The following is a 19,214-nucleotide window of genomic DNA, read 5'->3' as shown; positions in this document are numbered from 1 at the left end:
GGTAACAATAAAATACTGGAAAAAATGTTCCCCTTAATGTCCAAAATCACTGAAGTTACAGGGATTTTACACATGAACAAAAACTAGTACTTTACAAAACTAATAGATCTGTGGATTTTAACTGCTTTCAGTTGATGCTTGATCTTTTATTTTGACTCCTCTTTGGTTTAGCCAACCGATCCATTTTTATGTTATTAAAACAGAAAGGCAAGAACTGATATCACAGTTTCGCAAGTGCATTAAAAATCTACTTAAATAAGTGACAATTGTATAAACCAGGGGTTCTCAAAGTTTACATTCAAAGGTCCAAATCTGAATTTTCATCATTTACATAGGTCCGGAAAAACTTTATGTAAATCGTTTGTTTATATAACAAATCAACACAAATAGTTTGGGAAAAACATAAGTGTATTTAAACTAAAAATATTTTTTTAAACATAAACACAAGAAATAACGCTTACTATGCTTCTCAATGTCTCAATGAATTACGATGAAATGACGCTACATCCATAAGCCAGGGGGCGCTCTCATGCAGAAACTTAATATGCGCTGCAAACGAAGAACCAGACACACGCAGCTCCAGGAAATGTCTTAAGGATATATTTATATTGCTGTCCTTTAAACATTTTCAGGTATTTTCATGATAATAAAGAATATGTATAGTGATTATGTTTGACGAGTGTTGCTTTTTCAAATGCATGTTTTAAACGACTCAAACCAACAGTGATTTCAGATTGATATCAAAAGCCATAGTGCATGAAGTAGCTGTGCATAATATCTGGGCTTTGATGGCTACAGCTTCACACAGGAAATTTTTTAATAACTCGTTTTATTTTCGGACCAAAGTAGCAAATGCACACATTTAGCAATCACATAGAAATTAATGCACTTGTAATATGAAGTGGACGCGGGTCCGGATCAAGTTCCCGTCGGGTCCGGATCCGGACCGAAGTTCGGACTTTGAGAACCCCTGGTATAAACACTTGCCTAGTTTAGGTCATCTTTTGGCGGACCACTGGGGGGGTTTGGCGGACCACCAGTGGTCCGCGGACCACACTTTGAGAATTACTGTATTAGAGTAATCCACAGACAGGCACAGGCCAACAGCCAGGGAAAAAGTAAACAGCAAAGGTAATCCAAATCAGTAATCAAATATCCAAGCGTAGGTCAGGGCAGGCAGCAAACAATCAAAAACGATAAACAGGCATGGTTCAAAAACAAATAGACACGACAGGACAATGCTCGGTAGTCCAGACAGTGCTAAGGCCCTGTCCCACATGGTACACTTTGGACTTGTGGACCTCCTCAGAGTCCACACTTTGATGACATCATGTAGTGCAGACTTTATGGACCTTTAACGTGAGTCCAAGAGGGCGCACCGGAGTCAGACTTGAATGTCACGCCGGAAATAGGAAGATAAATTGCCCATCAGTGTGAACTCCTCCCTTTCGTCGTCTGATTGGTCTGATTGCTCTTTCGCAAGGACTTCTGGGTTGGTAAAGTGCGTGAAGCCTGCTGCAATGCGGGCTTCACCAAAAACACATCAAGGGTGCAAAGGGGGCGCTGATGAGCACACTTCGGGGCATGAAAATTTCAGATGGGACACCCTACGGGCTCGTAGACTAAGCGAGCATGCGCAATTTAAGGCAACGAGACCGAAAGTCCACATGAAGTGCGCCGTTTGGGACAGGGCGTAACAATACTTCGCCTTGTGTGAATGTAAGCATGGATTAAATAGTCCAGATAATAGGCAAAAAGTAAACATGTGTGGTAATGATCAGACTAGTCCAAGGGATAATGGAATACAGAGAGTGTTGTATGGGTGAAGCCTCTGAAGGAGAGAGCCATGATGACTATCGTCACACTCTGTGTTTAACAAAAGTTTTCCAACAAGAATGAAAAAGCAACGTTAGGCTACATGTAAACCACACCACAGTCTCTCGACATCAATGTCATCACTACCAAGCTTCTGACAGTTTTTTCAAACTTTATTAAACACATTTAAAATAGTTTCCTGTTAAGGAAAGGATATGTGGATAAATCTTTGTTAGGAATTGTGCCAATGTTGCATTGTTTTTGAGATTTTAATGCGTGATGATGTTTTAAGTCTCTGACAAAGTCTGTAGTCACATGTAGCAACTTGTAAGCAACTGCACGTTTAAAGACACGTTAAAGCTTTAAAAATCATTAGTGGGGAAATTACTGATGTGTTTTATGTCATATAATAAAATATACAAATATACTGAGCTTGTGGTTTAAGGTGTTTAACCGAAACCTAATAAAAAAATCTATTGAATTTGCATCGATGGAAATGATAGCATTAGCGTAGCGGTGCGCAAGTTCTACCAGGAAACTCGAATGTTACGTCATTCATTTCACAAGGTGCAATCAATCACCCCTGATACTGAGAGTATATAAACCTCGTACTCACCTGTCTTTGCGTTCGCAGATACTGATGCCAGCATTTACACGCTCGATGTCCAGTGAATATGCTAATGCTAACTAAAGCGTTAGTTACCCGAATTACGCCGATTCAAATGTTGAGTGATTTTATCGGGCATTCGAACTGGTTTCCTGGGATTTTATTATCTCGTTTCGTTTCACCTGCAACATCGCGAGGAGCTCTCACAAAAGGTTAAAGACTTAAAAAGGGAAGTCTGCAAGCTTCCTTAAGTGTGTAACCCTGCAGTACACAGAGAAGGATACCACATGCGTTTCTTTTATGAACAGTGCAGGAACATTTGGATGATCTGTAAAGTGTAATATTAATATTGACTGTCGCACACTCTGAACGCCCGCAGCAGATGTCAGTAATCATCATTGATTGGCGAAGCGCTGCACCTGCACGGGTTTGGAAGAATGCCGAAGCTTGTTATCTCCCTCATCACAGGATCTTTGTCTTTCGTCTACAATACCAAATGCTCCGCTTATCACTGGTTTTAAACCGTACGCGAATGTTTTGTGAAGCAAAGACATGGAATCGACTTGGATGAACGACTATTGCTCGCGAAACTTTAACACATTAAATACGGCGTTGTATGCTAGTTATGGGCAGTCAGGCTCTTTCCATTGATTCGGTTCTTTCGGCTCAAGCGCTGGCTCTACATTTTAGTGATGGCAGTCCGGCTCTTTTCATAGATTCGGTTCTTCTGGCTCGGCTCCCTTAGAAGAGCCGGCTCCCCTGCATGCGTCTGAAGATTCGGCTCTGCTCGTTCGCTACAAAGAATCAGCTCTTAGAGCCGCTCGTCGCGAGCGACCTATCACTAGTGTATGCAGTGCATGACATGCTGCAAACAGGCAAATGACGCGGTCTAATGTTCGTGTGTTTCATTGGAATAAGGAATGCGCAAAGTATACGAGCTTCATCTGAACTGTCCCTTTCAGTGTTTCCCTAAAACATCAATAATATAAGGTACTATTTATTCATGTAACAGGTCTTGCAACGTCCTACCTGCTACGGTACTACAATGCAATTGCAAGTTGCTTAATGCTTAACAGTATTCATGCAAACTGTTTATATCAAATGCAAATATTCACGTTAGATCTTCACTCACCTGATCCTAATTACAGACTTTAAGGATACGGGGATACGCTATTTTCGAACTTTAAATCTTATGGTAATAGTTTTCAAGCACACATTTTGTTGCTGAGCAAATCGTAAGTGTGTGTGTGGTCGAATGGCAATAATAATGCATAGGCCTACTGTCAATTTTATTGAGCACGGGGTTCAGCATAAATGTTTCCATCTAAAGCTTTGTGCTTTAAGATCTTCAGTTATGCACATGTATAAAGTACGAGAATGCATCAACTTTTAATTGTACTTTTCAAATGAGACTTTATTCCAGATCTCAGTCAAATTCTTATCCGAGCTCGGTTGCGTTGAACATCCCATCTATTTATCTGGATTATCTTCTCCTACGGTAAGTTATCTTATTCATTATACTGGATTGGCTGATAGTGCACAGTGCTTTTACAACCGAAAGATGACTATGTTACAGGCAATATGGAGACGGAGCTGAGGTTGTGTGGTGTATTTAATACAATTAAAACGTGCATTTGTGTTATTCCTGAGGGCTTGCCGTTGTTTTGATCGGTGTGCACTGCATTCTGCGGATGTCTCAACAAAAGTTGAGCCTGTACACCATGTTGAGTGTGTTTGTTAGGCAGTAGACTTCAGTTGAAAAACGCGCGCCTTGCTGCTTTAAGAACACAACAGCTTGCTTCAGTTTGAACCATTTAAGCGAATTGTGCTTTGTTTGCGATGCAGGCACCCAGAGCATGCGCATGGGTAAGCTACAGCGGATGTCTGGACACTGGTTTGAAGATGTAATAATGTGACTGCTAGCTTTTATATCACAGCACGTAATCCCAATTTAAAGTGCTGTTGAACGTTGGTAACGTATGTTTCGCCCGAAATGGTGGTGCCACCAGCTATAAACACAGAATACAAACACAATTTCCTTGTTTTAATATGGAACCCAATGGAAATAATGTCTAAATATTTCTTCAAGTGGTGTTATGTTTGAATATGGTGGTGTTCGATTATCTTATGTGTTTCAACTATTGAATTTCAATTGTATCATGCTGTTTTAATGACGTCCAACATGACTGGAGAATTGGAATGCATCTGAAATAACTTGTTTCTAATTTAATTCTATGTTCTGTTTAAAGCCTGGAATACACTACAGGATTTTTGCACTCCGACAAGATTGTAACAGCAAATGCATTGTGCGGTGATCATGCTGAATTTCTGACACTGTCAGAAAACTATTGTAGCATATCTTGGACACAAGACCACGAAAACGTCCATCTGTGAACTTCTCCCATGCACCGTACGACACTTTACCACCGAAGAGCCACGATCATAGAAATCGTGATGATTGTTTCACGATGCAAATCTTCGTCTGGGAAAGCAAAAAATCATGCAGTTATGATTCTAAATGATAACTTTACAAGGAACTTTTGTCTGGAATTAGGTGCGTACAATCCACCTACTCTGCATCCTCAAGTAAATAGCGAAACATGCATCAACTTTCCATAACCACATTACACCGGCTGCTAGGATTTAAAACATTTTAACAGCGCGGCTGAATACATGAGGCAAGCTATTTTAAAACTATATACATGTTTTTACTCAGACTACGGACATGCAGTTCTATAAGTGCTTTATTTTCAGTGCCTGCATTACCATCAGGCCTCCTTATCGACTTCCAGGAACTCTTATTACAAACGGCTGCAAGGATTTGGCATGCATAATTGCTACATGTACAAGAAATTTGCTTTCGTTAGTATTTGGCCGTGCACACTTGCCGCGTGCACGCAGGTTGTCACGTTTCACGTCCGCAGTCGTGTATGGTGCGGCTTCGATCGTTGCTGGATTGCCAGTGTGGCGGAGGATCTTTCAACAAATAATTTAGAACTTCTTAAGTGCATATCATGTAAGACTATTTGCACAAAATTGTTACGTTTAATCATGCTATTATGGTTAGTCAAAATTTAAGCTGTAAACTTTCATCTAGAAGGCTATTACGTTCGGAGTACGTCCATCTATCAACTGCACAACCCTACTGGTACCGCGCCTCAGTTTTTGGGGGGTCTTAATTTATATCGTAAACGGAGAATTGTATATAATCATCTGTGTGTCATGGCGAAGCAAGCAAGACAAGGCAATGGGTTATTTCTTAAAACCAAAAGTGCACAAAGCAGAACCAGAATGAAGACCAGAATACAGGACCTAAAAGTGATTGACAGCTAACATAATCGACAAAGGACAACTGAAACACAAGGACTGTATATATTCACGTTGGGTAAACAAGATATCAAGACACACCTGGAAAACAATCTAGAACAAGGACCAAATAACTACAAGAACTACAGTCATGGATGACATTACAGAACTTCAAATAAAGAGTACAAGACTGGGGAAACCCAAGTCACGACAGACACTGTGCAATCTTTAGCATCAGTCAGATTTGTTTGTAACCTTCTAATCTTCTCCCTACTTTTATAATGACAATATAAAAGCATGTATACGTCAATTGTCTCTCTTCATCAGGAGCCGCGCTCCTAATTTTACCGTATGCAGGAAAACACTATTACATTCAATTCAATTATGGTAAGCAATAATCAAGGTATGTTTAAGCAAATTACTGGTGATGGTGGTGTATTTAACCTTGCTAAATCATGGCCTTTGCCATTTATATAATTTCTTACTCTGGCATATCGTTGCCTTTCAAAGGTCTACGCGGCCTTTTCTCATTAGGCATATCGTTGCTTTCTATGGCCTACGCGGCCAATCTCTGTCTGGCATATCGTTGCCTGCTATGGCCTACGCGGCCTATCTCTCTGGCATATCGTTGCCTTCAAAAGCCTAAGCGGCATTTTTCTACTAGGCATATTGTTGCCTTCTACGGCCTACGCGGCCTATATCTATATGGCATATCGCTGCCTGCTATGGCCTACGCGGCCTATTTCTCTGGCATATCGTTGCCTTCCAAAGGCCTACGCGGCCTTTTCCCACTAGGCATATCGTTGCTTTCTGTGGCCTGTGCGGCCTATCTCTGTCTGGCATATCGTTGCCTTCTAAAGCCTATGTGGCTTTTCCCACTAGGCATATCGTTGCCTTCTACGGCCTATGCGGCCTATCTCTCCAGCCTATCTCTCTGGGGCATATCGCTGCCTTCTATGGCCTAAGCGGTAATCCTATGGCCTCTTATGGCATCCTTCAATGTCAGTAGATAACAATTTCTCTTATCTGTTTCAGGAACCTCAAAGAAACACTGGTGGGTACCGATCATTGCGATCAATTTTTGGGGATTAGATTCTGGCCTGTCTTCATCTTCAGACAGGAACCGCAAGAATCCGTGACCCCCGGATTTGAACTATGGTCGGGGCCTATGCCAAAGAACTATACTGTGTTACATTCTAACCTTGGTTGCTAACTACTGTTAAATAAACTCATATATCAAGTCTTAACCTATCTTCGAGTCTTTCTGGTAGAAATGATAGCATTAGCGTAGCGGTGCGCAAGTTCTACCAGGAAACTCGAATGTTACGTCATTCATTTCACAAGGTGCAATCAATCACCCCTGATACTGAGAGTATATAAACCTCGTACTCACCTGTCTTTGCGTTCGCAGATACTGATGCCAGCATTTACAAACCCACCCTCCCTACCACCATCACCAGGTTGGTTCCGTCCATACTCAAGGGGGATTAGATTCTGGCCTGTCTTCATCTTCAGACAGGAACCGCAAGAATCCGTGACCCCCGGATTTGAACTATGGTCGGGGCCTATGCCAAAGAACTATACTGTGTTACATTCTAACCTTGGTTGCTAACTACTGTTAAATAAACTCATATATCAAGTCTTAACCTATCTTCGAGTCTTTCTGGTAGAACTGGAAGTGCTTAAATGCTACAGTAACTCACTTCTAGGTTTTGCCTACAAAAATGTATCACAATGCATATGGCAACTTGTGAGATAATTTTTTAATATATCTACGACAGTGTTTGGCTAAAATAACAAATTAATATACACATAGGATGGCTTGAGGGTGAGTAAAATATGGACTTATTTGGAAATATTCCTAGAGAGTATACAGTATCTTCTATATGTGTGCATACATTTTTAGTCAGTATACTGTATAGTAGGCCTATATCATGAGTTTGAGCTCTGGTAAGGACCGTGGATCTACAAATTAGGACAATAATTCATTAATTTCCAGTGAGATGACACTGAATCTTGATGTGAAACATATTTAACAACAGCAACAACAGTGAGGGACCACACCTATTTGGCATTATTTTTTAATGTTTTTATTTTTATTTTTTAAGTAGACCAACAACAATTACATTTTGTGATATATGTCATAACTATTTGATTTTAAAGAATAATCTCAAAATATTATTTGGTTTACACAATTTGAACGTTTCTGACATTGAGCATAAGTTGAATAAGTGAACATGCTTTATATTTTATAATTCTTTGTTTTACAGGGTACACACACAATATAAGAACAATTGCTATGTTTCATAACTGCTTTAACTTTTAGATACTTATGTTAGCATGAAGTCAGACAGCATTCATTACAGTGAGGATTACATTAACATATACTCAAATGAACATCCAATTATGAATATAATGCAAACTGTGTTTAATCAGCGCTTCACACATGAACCAGATTCTCTTTATATGCACAGCTCAGGAGTGTTTGATAACTTTGTAGCTCTTTTTGTTTTCTTCCACCAAAACACAGATCTGATCTGCTGTCTGCACTGAGACGACCCATAATAATACAGCAGAGGATCCAAAAAAACACTTGAGCTCCCTGCACACACAGCTAACATGTAAGCCGCATATGATGCGTTTCCCTCCTCGCTGGTGCCTCCTGTGATCAAAACAACACAGTGATACAACAAGATTGCATTAGTTGCTGCAAAGCAAATCACAAACTCTATCATTGTGGCAATAGTCATAATCGCGGCTCTCCTTCTTTTCTCTGAGGTTGATGATGATGTTGCTAAGCGACCAGATTTGACACTGAGTGCATAAATAATAGTAAAGTAACACACCAAAGTGATGACCAGCGGCAGGAAGAAGTAAAGACAGGACAGAATGGAGAACAGGTACATGTACGTCTGATCTGCTGGGTCGTCGTGACGCAATGCATCGTGGCAGGTCATGCCCACATGCTCGATGTCGAACGTTTGCGTTATAGATAGAAGTGGGACCGTGCCAGAGAGTGCCAGCAACCAGACCAGCACACAAACGTAAGCAGAATTCCTCGTTGTCCTCCAGGTCAGAGAGACGATGGGGAAAACCACAGCCAGCAGTCTGTCCACACTCATGCACATCATCAGCAGTATGGAGCAGTACATGTAGCAGTAGAAAGCAGCGCTTAGCACGCGACACGCTACCTCACCAAACACCCAATCAGATCCGTTCAGATGATAGTGGATCTTTAGAGGAAGCAGCAGGGTGAAGAGCAGATCCACACATGCCAGGTTTGACATGTAGATCACAGCCGGTTTCTTTTCTTTAATCTTACTGGTGAACGTCACCAGAGCCAATGCGTTTAATGGCAAACTAATGAGGAAGAGGAGGATGTAGAAAGAGGGCATGACACGTGTTACCAGCACGCTTTTGAGGAAGAGCACAGCTTTCTTTGAGATGGAGAATGTGATCACATTCTGTGCAATTTTGATGAATTTAACTGCATCCAGATCAGTGCTGTTACACGGATCTGTATTGTTGAGAAATTCCTCTTCAGAAGAATTTAAGACGGACCATTGCCTTTCTATTTCTAGTTGTTCTTTACCTGTAAATAAATAGCAGCACAACATCAATATCATACAACTCTTAATAATGATCCTTGAATTTACTATTTCAACATTTATGTAACTGCCTCCTTAAGAATCACTTTACTGTATCTTTAAAGGGGACATTCCATGAATATTAGACTTTGTCCATGTTTAAGTGCTATAATCGGGTCCCCAGTGCTTCTACCAACCCAGAAAACATGAAAAATAGCAACCCTGTAACTTTGTTTTGGTAAGGCTCTCTCTGCAAGCATGTGAATACATTCGAATTACGCTCCCCCATGACATAGTAAGGGGATCTTATTATAATGATACCGCCCCTTCATCTGCGCTATCCAATCATGATGCTGCCTCACGAGTGCGAGAGACAGAGAGAAAGAATGACTGACAGCACGACGCGTTTGTATTCGCTCAAACACAAACAGTAGCCTACAATCTTATAAGTTGAAGTTTTAATGGTCTTTCTAAAGGAGAGAGAGAGAGAGAGAGAGAGAGAGAGAGAGAGAGAGAGAATGCAACGCGACGGTTCACTTTCTTCAATACAAGTATGTTGTTTAATATGTTTCTCTGAAGTTTATATGAATGAACACAAGGATAAATGCACTGCACAAGACAGAGTGAGAGAACAACGCGTATTCACTATCATAGATCAAATGACATGTTTATGCTTGTTGTGTGTTTCTCTAAAGTTCAAGCATTAAACGTGTTGTTTTATTACAGATCACATGTGCTTGTGTGGTTTGGTCAAAAAGTAAACTTCTGAGTGTTTGTGGAAGTGTATTTTATTGTAACATGCTGAAAATCATTCGGTATTTTACATTTAAAGCCCTGTTTTCAGATTGTTTATGATGAAATAGAACGGTTTTGACTGAAATTTGGACATATGTGGCTGGCCCGAGAATTTTCGGGTGTTTGTGTTTCACCTCCCACCTCTACAATGGGTGTATAGGTGCACTGCAACAATCCTTTCTAAAATGCATTAAACTTTAGTTTACAAAGACGTGAATCTCACCGAGTGGTCAGGGGTGTTCACTGATATGCTCACACAAAAATCGCTTTCCAACAGGTGTTTTAGCATTCATTGTTAACTTGTGGACCTATTTTTACAAACGCCTCTTACCCGTACATTCTTCCGCTTACAGCTTGAATAATAGACACTCCAGCCCAGGTGGTCGTGCTAATCCGCCATTGCCAATCGCAAGAATATAAACAAAGTTCCCGGCGCGGAGTAATACCGTACCTCACAGCACATCTACAAGTCAATGGAGTTGGCAAAAACTACGATAAAACCTGTTAGAATGCGTATTCTGCAGCTATTTTGCAAGAGCATATCAGTGAACACCCCTGACCACTCGGTGAGTTTCATGTCTTTGTAAACGAAAGTTTAATGCATTTTAGGAAGGATTGTTCCTGTGCACCTATAAACACATTGTAGAGGTGGGAGGTGAAACACAAACACCCTAAAATTCTCAGGGCAGCCGCATATGTCGAAATTTCCTTCAAAACCATTCTATTTCATCATAAACAATCTGAAAACAGGGCTTTAAGTGTAAAATACCCAACTTGTCCTTTAAAACACTGGCAGCATGAGACCTAAAAGTCTTTGGGCCCTATTTTAACGATCTGAAACGCAAGCGCGAAGCGCAAAGCGCAAGTGACTTTGTGGGCGGATCTTGGGCGCATTTGCTATTTTCCCGGCGGGAGAAATGACTCTTGCGCGAGGCGCAAATCAATAAGGGGTTGGTCTGTAGGTTCATTATTCATAGGTGTGGTTTGGGCGTAACGTCAAATAAACCAATCAGAACGCTATCCAACATTCCCTTTAAACGCAAGGGTGCAAGTTCCATGGCGGGTTGCTATTATAATGACGGATTTACCAGGCGCACGCCAGGAGCGGTTCACAGCCGAGGAGACCAACGTTCTTGTAAGAGCAGTCAAAGACAGAGAAGTTGTTTTGTATGGGGATGGGACTTGGGAGAAACCCGCACAAATCAGCGTCGGTTAAACAGGCGTGAGAGGAAATATAGCCACAATTGTCTCATCAGCTGGCATCCGCTACAATGATATCAGGAGACGGGGGAATCTCAAGCTTGCCAGCATAAATCGGGCACGCTGTGTAACGGGAGGTGGATCTGCCTCTACACATGACCTGACGCCAGCAGAGGACATCACTGCGTCCACCCTCACCGCTGAAAGGGTTTGGGGGCTTTGAAATCGGAAACGCAAGCAAGGTCCAACCCCAAAGTACACTTACAAATCAAGTTCATATACATTAAGGTTTCTTATGAAAATATTTTAATTATTATTTACATAAAATAAACGTAATACAGCCACACAACAAACTTATGAAAATATTCTAATCGTCATTTGCATGAGAATTTTTTAACGCAGCCACACAATACATAAAAACTATCACCACAATGCTCATCACAATGATTTCCCTTATCTCATGTGTTAATATTTTTTATTGTAACAATTTATGATTAGCAAAATTACTGTTGCATCTGTGTAGATTAGATAAGCAATGCAGGTTGTGCATGTTATACATTATGGTCAAGCATGCGCCCTTAAAATAGCATAATGAACTACGCGCAACGCGCCACTGACTCTAAACTATTTTTTTTTGGTTAGGAGCGCAATTGTTTTTTGAAATGGCAAAATAGCATAAGAGATGGTTTGCGCCGGAACACGCCTCCTTTTTTGCGCTGAACCGCCCAGGCACCGCAAGTTCATTCCCTAGTTTGCCGACGTGCGTCTGTAGAGGGAAAAACCCGCTGTGCACCGGTGCAAAATACGAAATGATACATGAGTCACTGACAAAGTCAATTGCGCTGGGTGCAAGAAAGGGCCCATAATTTTTATTCCACAATGATCCCCATCTTCTGATAAACATGTATTTAGTATGCATATAACAGATGATTGAATTTTTAAACTTGTTCAAATATATAATGCTGAACATAGCTTACTAACTTCTTTCGTGAGAGAATCTCCCTCTTGATGCTCTGTCTTGTCTACATTGTGAGCTCATTTGGATTTAAAGGGATACACACAAAAACGGTGCATTTTTGCTCAGACCCATAAAGTGCCTATTTTAACACGCCACATTAAAATACCTATATGGTATTTTGAGCTAAAACTTCACATAATGTACTCTGGGGACATCAACGATTTATGTAATATCTTAAAAACGTCTTATGGAATGTCCCCTTCAATTTTAAGCTGGTTTGACTAAAGGTATCGGCTGATAAATATATATACATGCAAATATAAAAATACATTAATATAAACTTTTATAAATGACAAGTGAATAGAGTGAATGTCAAGGTTTTTATTGCACACACACATATATTTAAATTTTATGGAACAAATTCTTCAAAAATAAATCATATGAAAATATATTTTTAATGTTAATTTTGTATTGTATTATATTTTCATTAGTGTGGAGCTTAATGCTACAGTAACTGTGTGTATAGACAGATTTGGAAATTACTTTAGAAAAGACGATTGATATTTTGTATAGAAAAAAATGCAAGTATCTTCTTGAGTTCAGTTACCTTTAACTTGTGAGGAAAAGTTGGGTGACATCTTGTCTCTTGACTTCTTCTCAACATAAAAACTACCACCAATGACTTTAACACAGGGGATTTTGCATTAGTAGTAATACAACCTATTTGGACACTCAGCATCAGTTTTCTATGTTCCTAGACGTCTTTGCAAAATCTATTAATGTATCCCACATTTACTTCAAAAAATGGTATTTTAAAGCAAATTACAGAAACATATAAGAGTTTAGTTCTTATCTTCAATAACAATTTCATGACACTATCAAACATTTAAACTGCTGGTCTGTAACAAGTTAGAAAAGATGCATTTAAATATTTTGTATAGGAAAAAAAATGCAAGTAAGTTATTGTATCAGTTTAGTTACCTTTCGGAAATCTCCCTGATCCCTGTATTCCCACATTTGCTATTTTAGAGCAAAGCACAGAAACATTAGTTTAGCAAACATATAAAAACATCTTAAGTAAAAGTTTGCAAAAGAAAAAAGAAAAAGTCATTATTAAATATGGAAACACAGAATACCCAAAATTTCATTGTGTAGTTAATTTAAATTAAGAGTACAATAATGTACATGCTCCTTTATAGCTCAGTGGTACAGCATAACCCGAGTACACACATAGTGATAAAAATGTATGTGTTGTAATGCAATGTAAGTCACTTTGTATAAAACACTTTAAATTCTGCTGGGTTATTTTTGACCCAATGCTGGGTAAGTAATGGACAGAAAACATGTTTGGTTATAAATAAACTTATGCTGGGTTGTTAACCCAACCATGAGTTGAAACAATCCAGCATTGCATTGAAACAACCCAGCATAGGATTATTAATTAACCCAACATTTGTTATATCCAATATTTACCCATCATTGATTTAAAAATAACCAGCAGATTTTAGAGTAAAGTATTTCCCAAATGTAAATACTGATTATAAGGTGTTATTAATAACTGGTGTAGTCAGGTGGCAAAGCCTAGTAAGCAGGGGCGAAACTGTCATGTATTAGTTGAAGGATATGCAAATCCCATGTGACCCCATCTCCCCCTTTAGAAAATTTACATATGGGCTTTAAAATGTCCCTGAGATATTTACTATTTACTTTTGCTCTCTGTGGTTTATTGGTTAACAAGAAAAATTAACATCTATGAGTCTATGTGAAAATATATGTAAAAACACAAATGCACTGTCAATTATTGCTTTAAAATCTAAAAATATTTTTTACCAAAGTGTTTTACTTGCCCGTCCTCATTCCAAGGATAACCACTACCTGTAACAACAAATACAGAAACACAACAATATCAGTGAATGCTCTCCCTACTGACCATATACGGCAAAAAACAAAAACACATCTAAGGCTTTGATAAGTCCAGCAAAACAAACAAACACTCCCTGATCATGCAGCATGAATCTGAAAGCGATTTAATTCACAGCTCTTAAAATCATAAAATCTACTCACCGTTATCTCCAGTGCATGTATGCACAACTATCATTAAAAAAAAGATAGTTTTCAACCCCATGAGTGACCTAGAGAAAATATTTAACAAAAACAACTTCAAATCAAGAAGTCTTTAGACAGACACACAGAGACTGATTGTTTAATTCAGTATTCAGTCTGATCAGGGTTAATATGACAGCGTTTATGTGACGTCACTCAACCTTTTAGCTTCCATTAAACTAATTTAAGCCACAGATGCCACAAGAAAGCGTGAAATAGACACTAAAATATTTATTTAGGAAATTATCTAAAGAGCTTCACGGAAAGCAAGAACATGCTTGCTTATATCATGGCTACTATCACCGTATATCACGCTTCACTATCTCACACTCTCAGAAAACTGTCGGCCCAGTGACACTTTTGTACCTTCTTGTACTTAAAGTAAAGACGTATCAGAGTTCTGCAGAATTCCTTATTGTTCGCCAGGTCAGAGAGGTGATGGGGAAAACCACAGCCAGCGGTCTGTCCACACTCATGCACATCATCAGCAGTATAGAGCAGAACATGTAGCAGGGGAAAGTAGGCACCTTCACTTCAGTATATAAGAGGATCATAGTGTGCTGCAGAGATTGTAGGACAACACGGAAGTTAATGGGACACTGGTTCCCTCGCCAAAAAAAAAACATTTATTTTTATTCTATAGACTTTAGGATTAAGTTCTGTGTTTAACAAAAGTTTATGACATATTTTGTCCAACAAGATAATCTGCAGATTACGTTAACAAAGGAGCAAGACCCTATAATGGCTGTAAATAAGTGATATTACTTGGATATCATTAGCTGCATCAGTTTTTATGGGAGTTTGTAATATTGATTCTCTAAGTGCTCGATCTCTCATGCGGTTTAAAATTCCTCCATTGAGGAAAATTAGCTGTTATTATAATGCCAACAAAGCCCACATTCAGAATTTTAATACAAACCAACGTGCAAATGAAAACCCACAGGAAAGAAAGAAATAATCCACACGAATAACAGCTTATACTGAGAGGCGGATAAATGTTGGGTTGGGTGTGTTTCCTAACACTTTTCCATAATTTCAGTACACAAATTATTAAGTTTACCCTAAATTGAAAACTAGCCATTATTTTAATCATCCTTAACCCCTCGTTCAGACATTCATACCAATGAGTTCCATGCACGCAGTAACTGATGAGAGAAGGATGACGTGAACTCCACTGCTTCGTTCTCATTGGTAGTCGCTCCCGAAATTCACTCGACATTTGCATAAAGTTGAACTTTTCTTAACTTTCTTATGTCGCTGGCTTTCCAACGATCACTTTCGCTTGTGTCGCCGAAAGTCGCCCGGTTTCCATTGAAATGAATGAGATCGCGTCGCTCTGCTACTGCTGGTCGCTGGCTGTCTGAATGGGGCGTAAGCCAGGTGTATATGATTTTCTTCTTCAGCCGAACACAATCAGAGTTGTATTAAATAATATCCTGGCTCTTTCTAGCCTTGGAATGACACTGAATAGCGGCCGTTGTTTTGTAGCCCTTCTATTATCAGAAAAAGAAATCCATACGCATGGGTTATTATGTCTTTTAAAAGCAAAACGATACATTTGTGAAAGAAAACAATTCATAAATTGACATTTGAGATGTTCAGTGATCAATATGGTGCATTTAAATGCAAACACATATTGCACCTTCACATTCAATAAGACAATCATAGAGTGCCACAGGGATGACGTATTTTTGTAAGCCAACCTTGAATTTAGCCGGACACTGGTTCTCTTCCCAGAAAGCACATTCATTTTTCCCAAAGACTGCAAAAAATAAGCTCTGTGTTTAACAGAAGTTTATGACACTTACACCTTTTGTCCAACAAGATCATTTACAAAATAACTTTTAAGACTTTGAATGCGTTTACTAGAAATGTGAACTACACCAAAGTCTCTCGACATCAATGTCATCACCACCAAGCTTCCGGCAGCTTTTTAAACTTTATTTAACACATTTAAAAGTTTAAAAGACTGTGGATCTACAAATTAGGACAATAATTCATTCATTTCCAGTGACATGACACTGAATCTTGATGTGAAACGTATTTAACAACAGCAACAGTGAGGGACCACACCTATCTGGCATTATTTTTTAATGTTTCTTAAAGTAGACCAACAACAGTTACATTTTCTGATATATGTCATAAGGATTTGATTTTAAAGAATAAAACTTAAAAAAAAAACAATTTGAACGTTTCTGACATTGAGCATAATAACTGAACATGCTTCATTTTTTATAGACCTTGTTTTACAGGGTACACACACAGTAGGCTAATACTAATTGATGTGTTTTAGATATATGTCATTGTGAAGCCAGAAAGCATTTATTTCAATGAGGATTACATGGCATATATTAACTCTTTCGCCGCCAGCGTTTTTAAAAAAAGTTGCCAGCCAGCGCCAGCGTTTTTCATGATTTTCACAAAGGTTTAATGCCTTCCAGAAAATGTTCTTCTTTAAATATATAAACATACAATATATCAAATGAAAGAACATACCCTCTGCTCTCAAAAAAAAAAAAAGTTTCATCCTACCTTCAGTAGTTCTTTTGTAATCAGATTTTGAATATGGGTAGGTTTCTGCAAAAACACCACATTTTGAGCAAAAAGCAGAGATAATTCCGGGTTTAAAAAGTTGCAGAAGGGCACCACCTGGTGGATAATAGCGGTATTGCGGAAAGACGGAAATACTGGTCAATAGGGGCCAAAACTGTGTTTAATCAGCACTTCACACATTAATACGACTATGTTTGTATGCACAGCTCAGGAGTGTTTAATAACTTTGTATCTCTTTTTGTTTTCTTCCACCAAAACACAGATTTGATCTGCTGTCTGCACTGAGACGACCCATAATAATACAGCAGAGGATCCAGAAAAACACTTGAGCTCCCTGCACACACAGCTAACATGTAAGCCATATATGATGTGTTTCCCTCCCCGCTGATGCCTCCTGTGACCAAAACAACACAGTGATACAACAAGATAGCATTACTTGCTGCAAAGCAAACCACAAACTCTAGCATTGTGGCAGTAGTCATAATCACAGCTCTCCTTCGTTTATTTGAGGATGATGACGATGTTCCTAATCGACCAGATTTGGCACTGAGTGCATATATAATACTAGAGTAACACGCCAAAGTGATGACCAGCGGCAGGAAGAAGTAGAGACAGGACAGAATGGAGAACAGGTTCATGTACGTCTGATCTGCTGGGTCTTCATGATGCAATGCATCGTGGCAGGTGATGCCCAAATCCTTGATGTTTAATGTTTGTGTTATTAGGAGAAGTGGCACTGTGCCAATAAGTGCCAGCAACCAGACCAGCGCACAAACGTAAGCAGAATTCCTCGTTGTCCTCCAGGTCAGAGAGGCGATGGGGAAAACCACAGCCAGCAGTCTGTCCACACTTATACACATCATCAGCAGTATGGAGCAGTACATGTAGCAGTAGAAAGCAGCGCTTAGCACACGACACGCCACCTCACCAAACACCCAATCAGATCCGTTCAGATGATAGTGGATCTTCAGAGGAAGCAGCAGGGTGAAGAGCAGATCCACACACGCCAGGTTTGACATGTAGATCACAGCCGGTTTCTTTTCTTTAATCTTACAGGTGAACGTCACCAGGGCCAATGCATTTAGTGGCAAGCTAATGAGGAAAAGGAGGATGTAGAAAGAGGGCATGACACGTGTGACCAGCAGGCCTTTGAGGAAATGCACAGCTTTCTTTGAGATGGAGAATGTGATCACATTCTGTGTAGTTTTGTTTAATTTATCTGCACCCAGATCAGTGCTGTTACACGGATATGCAGTGTTGAGATTTTCCATTTCACAAGGAAATGATATGGGGCTTGGTTGTGTCTTGCTGATAGATTTTTTAGCTGTAAATTAACAGAAGTACAACATCAATATCATATTCACCTCTGATTGTTCCTTATTTTTTTCTATTTCAACATTTGTTATCGCCTCCTTAGGACTCAGATTAAGTTATCTTTAATATTAAGCTGCATGATTTGACTAAAAGCATCTGCTGATAAAAATACATACATGCAAATATATAAATATACATGTTTATAATAGACAAGTGAATGGAGTGAACACACACAGCTTTAGATTTTATGAAATATAATCTTATATTGATTTTCATCAGTGTTGAGCTTAAAAAAAATAAGACATGACTTTAGAAAAGATGCATTGATAGATTTTGTTTTAGAAAAATATACAAAAATATTGTATGAGTTTAATTACCTATGAACTTTGAGAAGTTGTTGGGAAACTCCAGGCCTGTTTGCTCCTCCTGTGATATTTCCCCCTTAAAATAAATAATTTCACCGGCAGAAAGGCCTTAAAACACAGGGTTTATGATTTAGTAAGAGTACAACCTAGTTGGATGCTGATCGAGCATAATTTTTCTTAGGAGTCTCTGCAGAGTAAATCTATTAATTAATTCAAGTTAACTTCAAATAATGGTATTTTAGAGAAAAGTACAGAAAGATATAAGAGTTTAGTTATATATGGATAACAATTTCATGACACTATCAAACATTTAAACTGCTGAGGTCTGTAACAAGAGTCAAGAAACACTAACAATGGACTTTTAAACCTATGTGACATTTAGGTACCAATAAAATATCAGTGCACACAAAGACACCGGATAGCTTCTTAATAATAAAGAATATATTGTACAAGTCATGTGAACTTGATTGTCCATCAGGTGTGCTTATTATAACTAATTGTGTGTTTGGTACAGTTGCTTGGGCATGGTTCCCCATCGAAACATTTGGACGATGTCTGGCCCTGGGTATCATTCAAAACTGTCCGCCCATCAGTCGATTTTCCACCAACAT

At 39.1% G+C, this 19,214-nt stretch overlaps 2 protein-coding genes across 2 annotated transcripts; both read right to left on the bottom strand.

Annotated features, from left to right (window-relative positions):
- Positions 1 to 7,922: 7,922 nt before the first annotated feature.
- Positions 7,923 to 9,604, bottom strand: LOC129423354 (proteinase-activated receptor 1-like). Its single transcript, XM_055179593.2, has 2 exons — positions 9,595 to 9,604; positions 7,923 to 9,320 (listed from the first exon to the last, which is right to left on the bottom strand). Exons 1-2 carry the CDS (start codon positions 9,602 to 9,604, stop codon positions 8,191 to 8,193), a joined length of 1,140 nt encoding a protein of 379 aa, XP_055035568.2. The 3' UTR covers positions 7,923 to 8,190.
- A 7,400-nt stretch (positions 9,605 to 17,004) lies between these two features.
- On the bottom strand, positions 17,005 to 18,712 carry LOC129423762 (proteinase-activated receptor 1-like). Its single transcript, XM_055180221.2, has one exon. The coding sequence runs from the start codon at positions 18,193 to 18,195 to the stop codon at positions 17,113 to 17,115; it is 1,083 nt and encodes a 360-aa protein (XP_055036196.2). The 5' UTR covers positions 18,196 to 18,712; the 3' UTR covers positions 17,005 to 17,112.
- Between the last annotated feature and the right edge of the window lie 502 nt (positions 18,713 to 19,214).

The sequence above is a fragment of the Misgurnus anguillicaudatus genome, chromosome 9 (assembly GCF_027580225.2).
Source record: "Misgurnus anguillicaudatus chromosome 9, ASM2758022v2, whole genome shotgun sequence".
Classification (NCBI taxonomy): domain Eukaryota; kingdom Metazoa; phylum Chordata; class Actinopteri; order Cypriniformes; family Cobitidae; genus Misgurnus; species Misgurnus anguillicaudatus.
The sequence above is the reverse complement of the archived record's forward strand: the minus strand, read 5'-3'. Positions and strand labels throughout refer to the sequence as shown.

Coding starts and splice junctions, on each gene's coding strand:
- LOC129423762 (XM_055180221.2), bottom strand. CDS start 18,195: ATGGAAAATCTCAACACTGCATATCCGTGTAACAGCACTGATCTGGGT.